General features: G+C 28.1%; 1 protein-coding gene across 4 annotated transcripts; it reads left to right on the top strand.

The window, feature by feature from the left end:
* Nucleotides 1-239: 239 nt before the first annotated feature.
* LOC100212541 (protein brambleberry) lies at nucleotides 240-18,411 on the top strand. 4 transcript variants are annotated; one of them, XM_065810904.1, is made up of 10 exons: nucleotides 243-628; nucleotides 723-851; nucleotides 972-1,157; nucleotides 2,941-3,163; nucleotides 3,238-3,354; nucleotides 3,503-3,612; nucleotides 4,806-5,082; nucleotides 15,052-15,156; nucleotides 15,580-16,036; nucleotides 18,188-18,411. In XM_065810904.1, exons 1-9 carry the CDS (start codon nucleotides 281-283, stop codon nucleotides 16,017-16,019), a joined length of 1,935 nt encoding a protein of 644 aa, XP_065666976.1. In that variant the 5' UTR covers nucleotides 243-280; the 3' UTR covers nucleotides 16,020-16,036; nucleotides 18,188-18,411. The 4 variants fall into 4 exon arrangements, with proteins under 4 accessions (XP_065666978.1, XP_065666979.1, XP_065666976.1 ...); XM_065810905.1 differs by having other exon boundaries at nucleotides 246-628; nucleotides 15,631-16,036; nucleotides 18,188-18,410; XM_065810906.1 differs by lacking the exon at nucleotides 15,052-15,156 and having other exon boundaries at nucleotides 240-628.
* Nucleotides 18,412-20,335: the final 1,924 nt, after the last annotated feature.

Here is a 20,335-nt window from a genome sequence, read left to right as displayed (position 1 = left end):
AAGTTCAAGTTTTATATTAAGTATTTTAAAGTCAAATTATAACATTGATCTATGTTAATAGTGTAATATAGAATACTTGTCTCGATAAGAAATTTTTTTATAATTTAGCCTTTTTTTCAAAATTTTAATTTCTTAACTTTTTACTTAATTTTTTTGTTATTGACTTGATTTTTTTTTTTTCTTTTTAACATCATAATTGATTTGATTTATTTTTTAAAATCTGTTTTTTTTTTAATTTGGCTTATTTATAAAACCATGGCTATAATCATGAGGTAATATCATGATCATGTGTACCTTTGCTTTCTTTAACAAGAAGTATAATTACTTTAATCAAAAAATTTTATTTACCATAAAAATTGGCTTGAAGTTGAAAAAAATGATTTTGTTGATATGCACAAATTTTTTCACTTTTCTATTATCTGCTCATGGATTTTGGTGGCCATTTTCATCGTATACTGACTCCTCTGAATTTATTTCTGATCCGAATTCAGGTAGTAGCTCAAAGTCTGTAACTGCTGTAAGTACAATGTTTGCTCCTTTTGAAATATCTCATGGCGAGCAAAAGTTTTTGGCTGAAGCAAAGCATTATTTAGAAAATTTGTCCATGTTAGATCAGTGCAATTTATTAGTAAGTATATTGCATGAAAACTACAAAAACTAAAATTATGTGTTTAGTGTTACTGTTGTTTTTGTTTGAAAGAGTATTGATTCAATTTAAACAGATTGTTAATCGTTTGAAAAGTACTTGTAGTAAGTTGAGTGAAGAAGATTTATCAAAGCTTGGAGTGAATCTTTTAAATTGTCAAAGTGCTGTAGAGGGAAGGAAAGTATTCCCTTGTAATGATGATATGGTTAGTATTACTATTAGTTGTATAGATCTTCTCTTAATTTTGAATTTATAGTATATTTTAATTATTCGAGTTATAGTATGTTTAAAGAGTTTTTTAAGTAGGTTTTTTAAATTTTTTCAGAAACTTCTTGACTGCACAAAAGACATGGATGCAGACATGTGGAACTCCTATCATATTATAAGTAACCGTGCTCGTGCTATATGTCACAATATGAGACAAGCAGAGTTTCGCATGAAGACTGAGCAGACAGTTAATAACATGGCAGCTGCAACCTTAGAAAATGTGAACATTCTTCAAAGTCTTGCTGTGAGTAATAAAAGTTTAATTTGAGTTTCTAACATGTCACAAAAAATTGGTCTTGCAAAAATTGGTCCTGTCTCTAATTACTATTAAAAGTCTCTAATTAAATAAAAAATGGATGTGCAATCATATTCAAAATGTGTAATCCTATATAAAATCATAAATAATAAAGACATAATTACCAGTGGAATTATTTTTAAATAAACTTTATTGTTTCTGAGTATAAATGTTGTTTTTTAAGCTTTATTTTCTTTCAATGAAAGTTTTGCTTGGATTGCGTATGTATTGATTAGCAGTAAACTAGTTTATAAATAACTTCTATTTCTTATTCAACTTATTGCAAGAAATTTTCATTACCTTTTTGTTCCAACTCTATTTGTGTTTGTCTGTGTGTTTGTGTTTGTGTAAATGCTTTCAAAAAATAGGTGCATTAAAATATTTTTTTTTTTTAATATCATAAATAGATTTCCTAATATATCAATAATAATTTGTTACTTTTTTATTAATTCAGTTTCATCAAAGAAATACAAAAACATACCATAAAATTTTATAAAATTAAATTAGTTTACAAGCTTTTTAATTGATTTTTATTCAACTTTCTTCTCTAAATGTTTATTATTATGTTGTTTTGATTATTTCCAAGAAGATTGCATAAAATTCCTTATAACGACCAGTTTAATGGCATTTGAAGCTTTTTTTTGCTATTTTTTATAAGTTCTAATAGTTATGATAAACATTAATGAGTCGAAAAGCAAAGGAACAAACTGACAAATAATTGGTATGAGGTATGGCTTTATGACCAGTAACAGAGAAATATCAACAAGAAAAATTTTGATAGTTGTCATCCATCGTCATACATGCTCTGTAAAATTAAAAAACTTATTAAAAATTACTTTGTCAAGTAAAAATTTCTTTGAACAAAGGTCAAGTTATCGTGATCTTACCAGCACTTCTAATAAAAATCATGAGAAACATCTTTCTTCAAATATTGTTAGAAGGATTTTATTAAGAAAAAACATTAGTGCTTATACAGCTATTAAAACCCATGCTGACAGCCATAGATTGACTAACAAGATTAAGGTGATGTAATGAATGTGCGTCGTCTTGGAAAAGTGGAAGCAAGTAGTTTTCAGTCACGAAAGTAAAATTAAAACATTTTTAAAAATTTGCATTTAATGTATGTGTAATGCCAAAACTGTTATGTGGTGAAATATTTAAATTGATATTTTAAAATGGTTTATGAGATAATTATATAGAAAACATTACATTTTAATTATTGTAAAAAAAAATTTGATTTTTTCTATAGATCATAGAAAGAACCAATTAAAAATTTAGTAATAAACTCTCATTTAATCTCGATAATTTCTCAGGAGCTTTCTCAAGACAAGCCTTTTAAACAAGCCTTCTCAGGAGATGCCTAGGCTGCACACCTTATATGACCAAGCATTTGATATTTTGTTTTGACAACTTGGTCATGGTTTCATTTTAAACATTGAAAAGTCTCCTGAAAAGACTTAAGAATAGTTCCTATGAATTATGAAATTATATTTATGAACATAAGTTATGTTCATAAATAACTTACTGTTAACTGTTTTTGTATATTTTTTCAAAATACAATAACAATTTTTTTGATCTCTTATCTAAAAAAATAAACAAGATGACACATTTTAAACATTCTTTAAATTGACACATTTTAAAACAACTAAAAAGATCTGGGTCACACAAAATTATGTCTGACCAAAATTTTTTGTTGATCAGTGTTAATCTACATTTTTTTGATCTTTTCTAGAGTGGTCAAAAAAAGTTGCAAATTACAACGGAGGAAGCAGTTGACCAGATTACTAAAAATCATGAGCTTCTTGTTAGTAAGCAAAATGAGTTTAAGAGAAAGCAAGATGAACTGGGAAATGAGATCAACTCCAACATAGTTGCACTGACAAAAGAAAAACAAATTATTGCTCATCGACATCAACAAATTGAAGAGTACACAGAAAGGATCAATGAGCAGCTAGGCAATTTTTTGCTTTGTTTTAGAATTTAATACTCTAAAGATTTTTTTTTCTATTTTTCTTGTTGGAATTTTTAGATGCTCTAGTTGAAGAAATTAAAGCACAAGATCTTGCCAAAAAAGAAAGCGATAGAGATATTCTCAAAGATCTTGACTTTGTTAAATCAAAAGCAGACGAGGTGCTTAAAAAACTAGGTGATTTTTTATTTAGTTATTTTTTTTTTTTTTTTTTTAGTTATTTTTTTTTTTTTTTTATATAACTTATCAGTTAATCTGTAAATAATAAATATAATCTATAAATATAATATAAATAATAAATATAATCCTTTTTTTTCTTTTCCAGAAAGTGTTTTTGTTGATATAGACCATTATCAGGAAAACTTTGAAGCTAAACAAAATAAAACGCTTGAGAATTTAGAAGAGATTCAAGCTGCAATTGGTTTTATGAATGAGGTTAGATATACCTATACAGACATTTTGTTTAAGGTTGGCAGTTTGTTGCTCACCTTTTTTTTTGTAATTCTTAGGGCTTTATACTTCTGCTTTTCTGACACTGTCTTAATATATTTTGTGAACTTTATATTTTTAAATGCTTGCTTTAATCCATTTTTTTTTCTTATTTTGTAGACAAAGTACAAAAAAAATGTTTAAAAAAAAAAAAAATTTTTGTTGTTATCATGAATAATCTTCATACATAGATTGTACCAAACTTTCAGTTAATGTATGTATTGAAGCTCTCACAGATGCCTTATTTCGTATGACATCATCAGTGATGTTTCATATATATATATAAATGATTGATCCAGAAATTTTTGGTGGTGGTGGTGGGGGTTTAATGTTGAGATTTTTTTGTATTTTGTACCACATTTGCGTCTAATAATAAAAAAAAAGGACCTCAATTTCTAAGATATTTTAGGATTTTTAAATTCTGGTGGGGGGTGGGGGTGCAAACCCCTTTTCCCTCTCCCCCTCCCTCGCTGTCCTCCCTGGATTTGTCACTGATATATATTTTAAGATTTAATGAATAAATATGGCTGATGAGCTGATGATTTAAAGAACAAATATGGCTGTTGATTGCCAAAAGGCATGAAACTTTAAGTACCATCACAAAGTTTTTTTTTTAAGTAATTGAACACTATATATAATAATGCTGATCTATTTTGTAAACAATTTACTTTATATTGATCACTTTTGAACGAACAAGAGACTTTATATCTTAACTTGATACAATAAAACAACAATATATGCAGAATTAAATGCATACTGGTGACTTTATTTTGAAATAAGAAGCTGCAGGGACTTCAATACAATAATATAGTTTGACTAAGGGTTTGAGTATGGGCAGGTATTATTTAGATATAAAAAAAAAGTTATTTTTTATTTTTTTTATTTATGGTTTTTTTTTCTGAGTAATAATGTGCACACAAAAATTTTAGGAAGTTGCATTTTATTCTTTAATAAAAAGGAAATTATCAAACTTTAAAAAAATTTAACAGAAGTTTTAGGATTAATATTCTTTATTATTATGACAACAATTTATGTGCAAGATCTATTATTTATATTTGGTTTAAACTGATTTTATAACAATTTATTCATTATTATTCATACATTCTTATTTTAAATGACACTAAGTGTGTACTTTATAGGTGTTAAACAAACTGTGCACATCTTTTAACAATCAAGTTCCTTGGTTACAGACAATGTTTGGTGGCACTATTGACAAATTAAATTTGGTTACAGTGTTATTTTCTCATTGTGCGTTTTTTGTTTTTTCTATCCTTTCTGTGTTATTTATTGGAGTTCCAACTATAACCAAAGTATCATTACTGCTAATTGTTCCACTAAACTGTCTTGTTGCTGTGCAACAAAGGCAACATCTGTCATTTCTCCAAATGTCATGGTTTTTATTGTTTACTTTTCCATGTAAGTATAATATATGATATTAACTATTTTTAACTACCTTTTTTTTCAGTTTATTTTTTTTTTAAAGAAATTGTCTAAAATATTGCTGTTTGAGAAGTTGAAAGAGTCAGCTTTTCAATATAATAGTTTAATGTCATGGCGCGTTTAAAATGTGTTTGTATGATTGACATAAAATATTAGCGTGTTTGTAGTATTGTAGTATTTTTTAGTTTTTGAAGTGTTTGCATTTTGAGAGAACTAGTAAACTCACAGAACAGCAAATCCGAAACAAAATTACCAACAAGATCAATGAGTACCAATCCCTAAAAAGATTCAAGACTCTAAGTCTACCAGAAGGAAGCTACTTGTAAACTAGTAAAGTTATTAGTAAACAACTTTGTAAATGAAAGCAATTTTTTATTCCTAATTCATAAGGCCAACATTACAAAAAAGTGCTTGTTTGGCTGTGGAGAAAAAAAGAAAAAATGTGCTCACAAGATGAAAAGCTCAGAAATCAAGAAGAAAAGAATAAAAGGCAGGTAGAAGAGTTTGAAGTTTCCTGGTACACAGACAGTGATAGCCGTCTAGACTCTAACAAAGCTTTTATGCCTTCTACAAAGACCCAAAAGATTTCAGGGGAAGTAAAAGTTAGTCTTCAATTAAGTATGGATGAACTCCTAAACAATTGGATCCCAATCATGACAAGATATGGTATTAATGTTCGACCAGGAACCTTATTATTGACATCTCTTTATGAAGCTGCTGGTTAGGCCATGCCAAAATATCACGATTTTCAAAAAATGAAAGGTCCCGGTATAAATACCTGTTCTATACATAAAAAGAAGTATATAAACCAAATTTGACCTCTCTAGGACCATATTTAGTGCTGGAAGATGATTTTAGGTTTTTACACAAATACGAGAAATCATTATTTTTTCTGGAAAAAAATATTCTTTTTGAAAATGAAGAAAAAATTAAGTTAGGAAAGGTATTTTTTAGTTTAAAATCAAGTATTATTACTATAACAGACTTTTTACAATTTGGCCAGTGCACTTGGGTCAGCTTCTAATGATATTAAAGCCCTATGCTCTCTGACAACTAGCGATATTTCTTGCCTTTTGTCCTCCTTTAATGCGCTACTGATATATCTTTGTATTAGATTGATATTCCGCTCTGCTGGGTCATTTGTAACTTTTAGAGATTTAACAAACTCACAAAATGATACATAGGAATCATTTTCCTCCAGCTTTCCAGCAGCTAAATCTGTTTTCCAGGTAAGAATTTCGTCCTGTATGCCTAGAACAATGAACAGAGCCCAACTTTCCTCTGTAATCAACTCTGTTACCTCAGAGGTAGGTAAAACTAGGACAGCATCAGGTTTACCATTGGGACTAGTGTTGATATCTGGTACCTCAAAGGTCAACAGCTTGTCTAGAACTGCAAGCTTCTCTTCAAAATCTGGATCTGCCAGTATTAACACAGCAACCTTTGAGGCAAGGTACCAAGAGTGTTGCTGAAAAAATTTCAGAAAAGCATTGCCAATTTTGACATCAAACTTTTGTTGTATAACATAAGCTGACTTGAATGGCATGTAATCATTCTCAACAGCATATTCTGCTTTGTATGAACGTAAATACCATGAAGCATAAAAAACTGCACATATAAAAGCTGAATTTTCCAGGTGAGGTAACCGATCTTTAGGCAGAAAATCTATTATACCTGATATCATAACAATAGCTAAATTATAAAGACTGTCAGCCATGAAACAAAAATTGTGATTGGCTCCTGGTTGATAAATTTTAAAACCATTCAGCTTTGCTGATGATGCTTTGGTCTGCTTTGGTCTGCTTTGGTCCAAATGTTGACTATTTGTCTAATCAAGCAGTTTGATTGCGCCTCAAGGTCACAAAAGTCTTTACCTAAATTAGATTTTTAAAAAATATTTTATTTATTTAACATTTATGGCACCTGAAGAAAAACCTTTTTGTAACAATTTTTCCAAAAAAAACATTACAATAGCTGGAAAACAATACATTTTGTCTTGATAATTTGATGTTTTTGACTGGTAAAAAGTTGGCTTACGACAGTTTTTCTTCAGGTGCCATATCCCTTGTCCTTGCTTTTGTATTTTTTTCTTTATTATCAACTATTACAAAATGCTATAGTTAGGGGGAGGGGAGTCTAAAATTCTATATTTTTTGATTGACCAGGTATTCTTTATAAATTTTTTTAGAAAAGTTTGAAAAACAATTCAGTTTTTTCTATTTTTTTGTGGTTGGCCTTCTACTTCTATTTAAACATTTTTAAAGATACAAAAAAAAAAAAAAAAACTTTTAAAATAAAATTTTTTGCAGCGGTTATTTTGTGTATAAAGTTACGCAACTTTATGTTAAAATTTATGCAATTTAAATTTTGATTTGATGAATTTGAATTAAAATGAATAATAGTTGCGTTTAAAAAAAAAAAATGTAATAAAACTTTTTTTGTTAAAATGTAAAATTTATAAATACTTAAAAAACAGATTTTGTTTTACTTTGCAAGAGAATACTTTGCTTCTATTATTGTTAACTAAATTTAGATATCAATTAAAATGAAAAAAATTGTAACAAGACGTAATAACAAAATAGTTTTAAATCAAAATAAACAAACTCCTTTAGAAATTCTCCCTGTAGTTGATAAATTTTATCATACAAAGTTGCCTTTACTCAGAGATGTTCTTTCACTTGTCTTTATCGAAGTCAATAATAAATTATCTTTTGAAAGTGCTTGTCAAAGAGTTGCAAAGTTAGTAGAAATTCATTGGACAGAGCGTAATATCTACACAATATCATATCAGGCCATTTTAAAACGTCTGCAAAATAAAATCAATGAATATCGCTACTTAAAAGGTGTTGACAGAAACAAGCAAGGTGATTTTAAGTAGATGTATTTCTATGAACGAATCCCTTAAAAAACTTTTTGTCATTTTCTGCTTCAATCCACAACGTCATGAAAAGCTAGAGAAGTTTTTCGGTATTTCAATGAATGGTCAAGACTACTCGTATCTAGAAAACATGCGCGGTTTTTTACATTTCAAAATGTTAATAAAACTTTTCATCAAAAAGTTATTAGTGACAAAAAAAAAAAAGGAGAAAAAGATAAGAAATGAAACAGCAGTTTATCACACAATGTACGTTGATAATGATGATAGCGAGTTAAGTAAATTTGAAGACGAAGATGAATTTCTTGAAAGAGAATCAACGAAAAATGAATATCAGTTTTTTGAAAAAGACACTGAACCAATTAAAAAAAAAGAGAGTTATGTTTGTTGATGTAAGTGAACTAAAACTGCCATGACGAGATCAAAACCAAAATTAATATTTGAAGATAGTTCTCACAAGACTTATGTTCCACCTAATGTGCAACAATCAAAAAACTTAGTCTTATGTGATATCTACCATGCGTGTGCAGAGTTAGAAGGAGAAGGATTCTCGATGAGGGAAATGCACTGAAATTAATCGGCAATTAAATTTTTTAAGCAAAATGGAAAATTCCAGATGAAACTGACCGTTATGAACAGTACTGTCATCTGTTTATCTAAGTACGATAAACAGATGACAGTACTGTTCATAATATAGGAATATCTAAAATTACAGCTGATATACTCAATATAGAAATTCCTGCTGGTCAACTGTTTTGCATTTCACATACAGCTTTAGGTTTTGACAGAGCTGTTGAAAAAGTTATAAACCAAATTGAAAATGATATGAATATGGATAACCTTTTCAAAGCTTTCTGTTAGATATATCTATTAACAAAAGTTCGGAAATGTTATCCTTAACCTTTCTATCATGGTTACTAAAGTTGTTTGGTCCGAGTTTTATTCAAAAACCATGGAATTATCATAAAGAATTTAAAACTTTTATGCAGCGTAAAAACAAAGATATTTTTCTTTTTGAGTTTAAAGATGTTCGATTTGAATGTCTTTCTAAATGTTCTTCTATAGTTTGCTTTCACTGGGATGACTTTAAGGAGTTTTTAGACCAACGCGAATATATCACAAATAAACTTGCTTGTTTAGTCTGAGATTCTATGAATTTTGAATGAATATTACATCATAGTTACTTTAGTTGTGGTAGCAGCTTTTGGAATGCAAGTTATTTCACCATTTTTCTGTAAAACTAAAGGTAAAGTCACGTATTCTAAACTGCAAATATTCTTTAGCAAGATTCTTTAGCAAGCTTATCTAATGATGTCATAAATGAACAGTTCTTTGAATTTAAAGAGCCATGTGTTCAAGGAGTATCAAAGAGACTTTTTGAAAATCTCATTAAAGAAGATTATGGCTTAGAAGTTGTTGATGTAGTTCGAAAATACACATCATAGAACTTTGATGATTGCATTATTCTTGCAAATATAGTTCGGCAAAGTTTAGCTATTGTTCTTCAACACCAAAGACGAAAGCATTATGGGTTTGGAAAAAGAAACAATGATCGATTACCTGATGAGTATTATGTTTTTAATCAAGTCGTTGGAGTTGATAAAACAATTACAAATAATATTGTACTTGAGCGTCAGTGTGGAACTCATAGCAATCGACTTCAAAAAAAACCGTCACTTTCAATAGTTAAACGTGGTAATGTTCTTAAATATTCAAACCATTTAAGAAATGAAGATTCAAATAATTTAGAACTATTTCAGATATTGGGTCCTATTGTTAGAAAAATTTAAAGTATAGAATACAGTTGGAACCAGCGACAGATGAGACAAAGCGACTTAACTAAAAAAGAACAACAAGCTTTACATCAAGCGTCCAGGAGAAATTCTATTTTAACTTGTTTAAAACTACAAGGCAGCCCATTTACGAGTGCATCAGATGTCTGTGAATATATTGAAAAAGAGCAAGATCTGATAAAATGCCAAAAACGATTGAAGAATGAAGTAATTTATTTAAGAGATACAAAAAGGTCATTGCCGCGGAAATCAACTCTATTTAAAATCATGATTTTTGATAAAAATACAAAAAAGCGCTATCTTATGTCTATAGAAGAATATACTACTAATTTGAAGGTTCTATTTGAAAAGTCATCACAGCAATCCACAATCACCTACGATGACTTCCACAAAGTTGTTTCGCACTTTCAATAGAGGTCGAAACAAATTATTATTAATATTAGACTATCTTGATGATGTGCAATGTCTAATTTTTTGTGTTATTTATAACTAGGCATAATGATAACATGTTTTATCAATAAAATGAAAAAAAAAACATTTTATTAATAAAACATGTCATTATTATTTTCATATATAAGTCGATGTAAAACACATTTACCATGTGTTTTACATCGCTTATATTTGAAAATAATAATGATTTCATTTAATTTAACAGTAAATTGTTTTGTCAAAATAATCACTTTTATTAAAATTGAAGTAGAAGGCTAAATATTAAAAATGAAGTAAAAACATTGTGAAATTCGAAATCAGCATAAAAAATTAATTAAGAAAAAGTGGTTAAACTACAAAAAATGTTAATAATTTAATGCTTTAAATGGCAAATTTTTGTCCTAAAATAGTTTTTTTTCAGATGTCCTATCCCTGTCCCTATATAAAAAATATAAAAAAGGGAAATTGACAGTTAGCGAGCAGAGATTTAACATCATACTACTAAAAAATAATTATTTAGTCCTCTTAAATCTAGGAATAAAAATGTTTATGTTTTATAGTTATGTCTTACTTTTGCATACCAAGTTCCTTGTTCCTTTTTGCTTCTTACAGGCCATGTTAATTTGTGTTTTAATAAACCTTTTCTTCTTACATGAAATTAGATATTGATAATATCTTTAAATACTACCATTGGTTGGAAGCTGTGTATTTGGTAGCTGTGAAATTGGGTTAGTTAACAGATATAATGGTCGTCTGACACTTTCACTTATATGCGTATTTTTCTTCTTTTTTGGACCCATTTCTTTCTGAAAATTTAATGTTATTTTAACTATTTCTACTTATTAAGCTATAAGATATTATTAGCAGTTTATAATAGATGTGTCATGTAGTAATTATAATCTTAAACTAAACACAAAATGGTGCAGTCTTGTTATTTTGCCATCCTTCACGTAATTTCACCATATTTTGCATATTTTCGTAAAATCCTGATTTCATTTTCTGGCACCTAGAATTGAGATAGAACAATAGAAATTCATATTTTTGCTTATTTTTATGTATAGAATAGGTTTTTAAACCGCAACCAAAAATTTTTTATTTGGCATGCCCTACTGGCAGTATTAACATTGAGGAGTTGAAGATCTCAAGATCAACTCTGACTAGGAAAGCACACACTGTAGTAGAGTCAGAAGCCCAGATCATCCGAAAGCAGATCATAGACAAAGAAGAGGCTTAAAGCTAGTGATTCAGTTTGGTACTAAAATTGTAAGGCAGTACACCAGAGTAGAAGCAATTTCCACAAGTCATGAAAGGATAGCTATAAGCGTTTCTTCTCCTGAAGCTGACCCTTTAGATTTTCTGCTTGGTATTTTGAAAATCAAAAGCTCCAAGGGAAGCAACCAGGCTGTAGCCGTTCAGAGTATCCTCGAATATTATGAGCTATCAGATCAAATCATTGGGGTGTGTGCTGACACCACAGCTAACAATACAGGAAAGAACAATGGAGCTATAAGAAATGTTATTGTTCATGCTTTGGGGAGGCCTGTTCTCTGGCTAATGTGCAGACATGAAATATAAGGAACTTGTTTTTGGTACAACAAAAAGTCCAAGCAAACACCTCTATGTTTTACTTCAGAAGCTATGGCCGCAAATACATAGAGAAGTTAATAAACTTGAAAAAATTGTCAAATTTGAATGATCTCTTGGTGCATTTAGACCAGGTACTCTTTTGCACCAACTTGTAGTTAGAACTAAAGAATTTTGCACCACAGCACTTCAGAGAAACACTTTCTGAAAAGGAGACTACAAGTATCTTTGCCAGCTCCTGGCTTACTTCCTTTGTGCAGATATACCAAATTTCTTCTTTAGGCAGCTGGGAGCTCACCATGAGGCCAGGTTTATGAGTGACTATTTTTATCTTCTTGTCCTGCAGATGACACAGAACTATCATCCAAATGATTAAAAAACAGTAGAACCTGCTAATCTCAAGAACATAAACACTGCTACAAATTACATTGTGTTTTTCCATGGTCTATTCTTTCTGAAGAGTCCTATGACAACTCAAGCTCCTTCAAATGACCTAAGGGCTTTTAAGATAGCTTACCAGCTCCAAATGAGATGATTACAAAGGCTAGCTCCCCAGCTTGTAGTTTTGTCTCTTGCCGACAGGGATCTAGATGCCAATGTTAAGAACATCATCCTTAAAAAACTGCTGTATTTTGCTGTTCCAGAAAAAGAATATACAGTGCTTGAGAAACCTGGAATCCAGCTAGTCGTTGTTCCAATGTCATCTCTTGATGATTTTATCACTGAGCAAAGTTATCTTCTTTTTTTTCTCCTAAAAATCACTAAGTAAGAACTTTTGCTGTGGAGGGAGAAAGGTATAGCTGCTTGCAAAAGTGAGAGAGCCCCTAAGTCATTTGTCAAGTTCTCTGCTTCTCTGCAAATCAGCTTGCAGTGGTAAATGATTGGGCAGAACGTCACATAAAGCTGATCCAAGACTTTATTGGAAGGACATGTAACAAGGATAGACTTCAGGATACTCTTCAGGTAATTACTAAACATTATTACACAAGCCTGTAGTGTGTAAATTGTTAGGGAGAGAGGGTCGTTTTTGAAAAATTAGGCAACTTAAAATAGCAAACACATATCATGCTTATTTTTAATAATAAAAAAAGGAAACAAATTGCACCTAACAATTTATACCTAACAACCCCTTACCCCATCCAATATACGCACATGCTATACAATAATGTCTGCAAAACTTTTTTAAGTATTTCCATATCATTTTATTTAATAAACTAAACTATTAATTTCAAATACTAGGAATTTTATTGCTTGGATTATTTAATAATTTTACAAAATAACCTCTTTTTAATTTTATTTATTATTTTCTAGGTTGTCCATAAAAACAGACAGCAAATATCCAATAATGTTACAAAGAAGTACTGCAGAGCATCTAACAGATACTACAACTGTCATCACGTTTTTGTTACTTTTCAACTCAATTTAGAATTATCTGAATTAAAATTGTCACAAAAAATCTGTATCTTCCTCATTCTATTAGATATATTTTAAATCGAAACCAGTGTTTTGTGAGTGTTTTAAATTACTATCTATAATCGGAACTTTAAAATATAATTTTCAGGAAAAATTCTATTATATAGAAATTGTCTAAAACCACCTTCTTTACCTTAGAGTTGATTTGGGAGGTTGAAATTTTCACTATAAGCTACTAATACATAATGATAACGATTGAACTTTTCCACATTTTGATTTTCGAAAAAAAAAAATTTTTGAGACACCCTAATATATATATATATATATATATATATATATATATATATATATATATATATATATATATATATATATATATATATATATATATATATATATATATATATATATATATATAGACACAAAAATTTTTTTGAGACACCCTAATATATTTATATATATAGACACACACACATACATGTATGTATATATATATATATATATATATATATATATATATATATATATATATATATATATATATATATATATATATATATATATATATATATATATATATATATAAATCTTTAACTATATTCTAGGTATTAAACTTAGAGATAAAACTAAATAAAAAAAAAATGAGTAAAGCAAATAAAAGTCTAATATGGGATGATTATTGATGAAAATAGTTGTTCAAAAGAACATCAACCTAAGCTCAAGGATAAACATAGGAAATGGACATCAAGTGAACAAAGAGCCATATTCTTTAGTTACAGACCAAGAATTTAACAAACTAGTTATGCAGACTTACTATGCCCTCTAGAAAACATATGATGGAAACAGATGTTCCTCTAATTTATGAAAAAATACAAATACAAATTATTAATGATGTAAAAACAGATTTTTTGAGTTTCACCACTGACAGATGGACATCATAATATTTTAATCTTTTATTCATTAATAGCTAAGATAAATGCAGAGTTTAAACCAACGGCATCTGTGCTTCAATTTTAAAAAAATGGCAGGTTTCGCACAGGTGTAAAGATATCCAAGTTTCTAAAAGATTCTTTAATTGAATGGAATATACAGGCTAACAAAGTGTACTTTGTCCTCACTGACAATCTGGGCATAAACAAAGCTGGTTTAGAAAACATATCTCTGAGGTGTGTACTACTCTTTAGTTTAGAAAACATTTCTCTGAGGTGTGTACATACTCTTCAGCTTTGTATAACTGGTAAGCTTTTCAAAAAAGTGTAAATGATCTTATAACTTATACAAACTCTTACAGCAAAGAAGTGCAACTTTGCATAACTGATAAGCTTTTCAAAAAGCAAAGAAGTGACAATGCTGCTAACATGAAATTGGCCATAAAAAAGATGGTTCAGAAAACATCTACACTAGAGATGATTGAAAATAGAGCATCACTCGAATTATTGATATGATTACTGACAGTTCATTTGCTGTTAACATAAACAAAAAAATCCTAAAATTCCTTTACAGTGTCTATATCAACTATAAATTTTATCCTTGAAAATTTTGAATTTCATTTGTCATAGCTGTTTTTAATGCAATGCAAGAAAGTCATATTAAAAACTCATGTTTTTACTTAAAGCACGCACGACTGAATTTGTTTTTATCTGTGAGGTTAAAATTGAAAGACTTATACAATGTTTTATTTAGAGTAATAATTTTTTTTTTGTTTATACAAAAAAAAAATTATTTTATATTTACTTTTAAAAGGTTTTAAATTTATATACTAACAAATTTTTAATATTTATTTCTTTTTGTTTTTAATAATTTGTAGGCAGTTAGCTGTTAATGACGTAAAAAGTTTTTCAATTTTTTTAGTCGATTACGTCATCAAAAAAATAAATTTTTGCACTCATTCAAAATCTCTAATAAAAAATGAAGAAATAAACCAACCAGTTAAGGATGCTTGTAAATCTACATATGGTATTTAATATGTTTTTTAATGTCAAAAATTTAAAATGTGTTTTGAGAATTTGGCTGAATTTTGAGTAAATTCTCAAATTTATTATAATATTTTGCTGATAGTAAATTGTATATTTTAAGTTTCTATTTACCTACTGTTGACTTTTTACATGTTGACTTAACTTGTATTTCTCAACATGTACTACATTGGTTTATTTAATTCACAATTTGCATTTATCTTATTATGTGTTTCATATTTATTTATTAAGCAACATAGCCAAATAATATTTTTGTATTAAATGTTTATGAATGGATGAATTTTTATCAATATTATTTTTTTTAATTTATTTTAAAATTATAAATATTATATTATTGATATAAAATGTTTTATTATTTAGTATGATATATTTATTAATATTCATCATGATAATAATTATTTTACAGATCACAGTGATGATATAATGAATAATAGCTGTTGTGCTCACACTTTTATAGCTGCCAAAAGCATTGTATACGATTCAGAAACAAACGTGTCATTTCGTGAAGCTTTGAAAAAATCGCAAGATGACTTTTGCAATGGTTCTCAAACCATGCATCAAGAAGCTTTTATTCCAATGGTAAAACCAATGGACAATTCATTTGAAATTTCAAAAAATGATTTGTTCAAAACTTTCAAAAAGCCGTTTGATGATTCATTCAATATATCACCATCAAGTACATCTTCACCACTGCGTCTAAGACATGCTCAGACTAAAGCTAATTCATCATTTTTAAATATTACAGCTGGTGGCTCACCTCGTTGCTGCAGTCTCACTAAATCTGGAATGCGATGTAAAAATGCTGCTATTTTAAATGAAGATAATTGCAGGCTTCATTCCAAATAAATGCTGTTTTCAGTTTGGTAAAAAATTATTTGATACTTTATTCATTTTTCATTTTTAATAGGAAAAACTTAATCTTGGTTAGTGGCCAACCAAGACTAATTTGCCGATGGATTTTTATTAAGTAAAGTTAGGGTTGACTAGAGTTGATTTTTATTAATGAAAGTATTTAAAATTGAGAAAGTGTATTCACCCCAGGTAATAGTCTTAAAAACTTGTAAAAGCAGGAAAAAAATTGAGAATATATATGGGTAAATGCCTAATCCAAGAATCTTACAAATATAGATATATAAATGTGTGGGGCCATAAATGTATATAGCATGAAGTATTTTATATATAGTATTATGTATATCTTGCTGCTTCTTCCTATTTCGAAATCTATTTAGGATTTCATAAATTGTGTACATGCTTTTGATTTAAAATGTTTTTTATAATTTGTTTAATAGTATATTTATTAAAATAAAAAAATTTATCGGTTTTATATATTTTTATATATAAAAAATATCAAATTTATCAAAATAAAAAAAGATATATGGCTATTCAACTTGCCTACCGTCTAACTTTTGGTAGTCTTTCAAGGAGAAAGGTCATGAAAACAAGCAAGCTATTCGACTTGGACCTTTTCTGCCTATCCATCGTTGAGGCAACTTTCAATTAAGCCAGCTTCTTATTTAACAGGAGTTGTAGGCTGATGCCCCATCTTATTGAAAGTACTTACCATGTCGTTTAACTTTAGGCCATAAAAACTCTTAAACATTAGTAAATATAATAATTACCTTGTGATCGAATTGCTGAAAAGGTATAAACCAATTACACCATCTGAGGTTGTTCAACACCACACCATTAACTCTATTCTTTGAGTTGGGCACAGGTGTTTATTTTTACTGATAGTAGGCCCAATAGCAACAATTATAACGGTTTACAAAACCGCTCAGCATGGCTTTCATTTGACCAAAAAAGCAGGCTTTCATTTGACCAAAAAATTTTGTTCAGTAAACTGGAATTTTCTTAAAATTGACTCCATGATATCACAAAACTCCATTCTTTTGCCGGAATCATCTTCACTCAGCTCTTTACTTTACTTGTCTGAATGGTCGAAGACCTATTCTTTCTCATTTAAAAATGAGAAAGAATAGGTCTTCGACCTATTCTTTCTCATTTTTAAATCTTCCTCCAGCTCTAGAGAAATGTTTTTTAAAATACTTTTTTTTTTTTTAAATTTTCAATGAAAATAAAATCAAAATAATTACTTTTCTCTCAGTAAAAAGAAGATAAAATGCGGAATACACATATACAGTAAAAAATTTATTAACTTTTACAAAAAAATTTAGCTAAAAGCCGTTTTCCATAAGACGAATTTTTTGCGCGAAGCGAATTTTTTCCGTCGATTACCATGCGTAATAACAACTTTTTTTGCAATCATATATATGCAGCGAAAAGAAAAAGGACGATTCATTTCTATTATTTTTCGAGAAAACCAGTTTTATTTAAAAGAAGTTTTGAATATTATATCGCGTGATGTCAACAATGAAAAAAGCGCTTTCACGTTTTTTTAAAATGGCAACTAAACAAAGTTCTCAACTTGATTTTTCAGAAGTATATAGGTCTTGCAGTAACAGTTATTTAGCAGAAGTTTTTCTATGAGAGGTTAGCTTTTCTATTAAAGGTGAGATATGTGTATTATATTTTCTTTTTTGCTTACGATCTAAATATAGTTTTTCTTGGCATTTGTTTTAATTAAACTTTAAATACAACAATATTTTTTTTAAAAGCATACAACAAAAACTAATTGCTGCCATATTTGTTGATAGTGAAAAAATTAGTGTAAAAATTATATAAGGTGGAAGTCAAAACGGTGTTTTGTCGAAACGAAAAGATTCGTGTCGCACGATTTTTTTTCGTCATTTGAAATCTTAATAATCATCCTGCTGTTGTTGTTTTTTTTCTTCTTTACCAGGTGCTGAGATTTTTAAAATAATATCATGATTATATTCATATATTTGTTTATAAATAAAATAGTTATTTTTATATATTTGTCTATAAATTATTTATATTTACAAATAATTTATATTTATGTATTTGTCTATAAGTAGGAAAAGTTTATTTATATTTATGTATTTGTCTATAAGTAGGAAAAGTTTATTTATATTTATGTATTTGTCTATAAATAGGAAAAATTAGAAGAAAAAGCTGTTGTTATACGGATTTCAATATTTATTGCTGACAGAAATTTTGGAAATCGAAAAATATATTTTCAATTTTTTATTTAATTAAAAAAAGTATTTATATTTTATATTTATTTATATTAGTAGTTAAAACTAATTGTACTCAAAAAATACTTAAATCTAATTTTTGTATAGAAAAAAAATATCTTACATTAATAACTAAATATCATACACATAATACATATCATACATTATCATACATATTAGATATTTTTAAAAATCTAATAAAAAAAGGTATTGAAAATTTTTGAATAATATATTTAAATTGTTTGTTCTTGTTTTTTTGTTGTTAATGTTTTTTTGTAAAACATTTTTTTAAAAAAATATTTATATTTTATATATTTTATATTTAATTATGCAGTTTATTTTTGATTGCTTAACGTATTTATTATGCATATACTTTTTCAAAAGTACAAAAAATTAAAATAAGTAATTTATACTACTTTATTTTTTGACGAGATTCTTTGTTGGGTACAACGTGCTAACGCGTTTTTAATTATTTATTACTGATTTTTTTTTTAACAATACTTGAATTCGTTTTTGTACTAGTTGTAATATAAATGAAAATTTTAATATAAATTTTAAAGTTAAATCTTTTTTATATTAATACATTGTAATAGCTATTTCAAGAAAAAAAATTCATTTTATCATAGTTACGAATCTCAGTAATTCTTACAAGAGCAAAAGAGATTGCCCAGTGGGCACAAGATGTAAAAAAGACGTCTTTTGAACGTTTTGGACGTCTTTTGAACGTTCAAAAGACGTCTTATTTAGGTCCTGTGCCCACTGGGTGTTACTAGAGGAAATTGACCTAATACGCGCCCCAAAAAATGATAAAATCAACTGGCTGTAACCAACCAAAAATTACAAAGTTTTTTTCAGAAAATTCATTCTATATTCTACAATTTAACATCAGAAAATTAAAGGTTAAAAAAATTTAGCTCAATAAAATTTTAAAAGTAGGACTTTCAAACATTTTTTTTGCCAAAAATTAACAATAAAAAAAACTATTTTTCGGATGGTTTTCTTAAATGTCTATGGTCAGCCGAACAACAATCTACAGTTAAACTTGTGATAATTATTGTCCAAGTAAGAGATTTGATAGGGGCCCATCTCACCTTAGGGGCCCGTTTTAGACCACTTTCCCCTAACTTTTTGTTTTTTGTTGTTGGAATATTTGTATTTATAAGGTAACCGTAGCCTATTCTAATTGCACACCCTTACATCTTGCTTTTCGGAGGTAAAAGTTAGAACAGTAACTTTTCAACACATTTAACTTTTTTAATATTATATTTACGCAGTAGTATATGCATGGAAGTACTAGTACTTTTATGTAAAATTTATATGTAAAAACGATAAAAAAAAATTTATATGTAAAAGCGCAATATTTAATAGATATTTACTCAAGTGTATATGTAATATAAACATTGTCTGACAAGTTATAAACTTTCCATTCCTGATTTTTTTTTTTTTAGAGAACACCACTCTATTGTTATTGAAACATCAAAAATACAATATTAAGTATAACTTCAAATTCTATTAATATCTGCTGTTCTATCAATTTTCTATTATTAAGTTCTATTATTAGGTTCTATTATTAAGTTCTATTATTAAGTTCTATTATTAAGTTCTATTAATATCTGCTATTAATATCTTGATCTGCTGGTTATGTTTAGAAACTTTCGCTTTTAATTTTAATTATCAATTTTTTATGGGGTTTATATAGGATAATTGATTTTTACTTGCATTTATTAAAAATTTTTCCTGTTTAAACTTTTTAAATATTTTTTACCGAATTTAAGTTTGTAGTTCCTAATTAAAAAAGATTATTCAAAACTTTTTCAATTTTGCTTTTTTAAAAGGCGGATTTTCAGGATTAAAAGACGCATGTTTTTGAAAAACTTTCGAATAGCTTATGATCAAAATTAGACGTCTGCATTATACTTCATTTTCAACTTAATGACATCGGGGATAGTGCAAATCCACGAATCTGCTGCAGGTAGAGGGCGCGTATCCCGCAATAAAGATAGTCTTATAGGAGAAGGTTAAAGCTCTTTTATTTTAATTTAAACAGATTTTGGGCTTATTTTGACC

Source organism: Hydra vulgaris, chromosome 11 (assembly GCF_038396675.1).
Source record: "Hydra vulgaris chromosome 11, alternate assembly HydraT2T_AEP".
Taxonomy (NCBI): Eukaryota; Metazoa; Cnidaria; class Hydrozoa; order Anthoathecata; family Hydridae; genus Hydra; species Hydra vulgaris.
The sequence above is the reverse complement of the archived record's forward strand: the minus strand, read 5'-3'. Positions and strand labels throughout refer to the sequence as shown.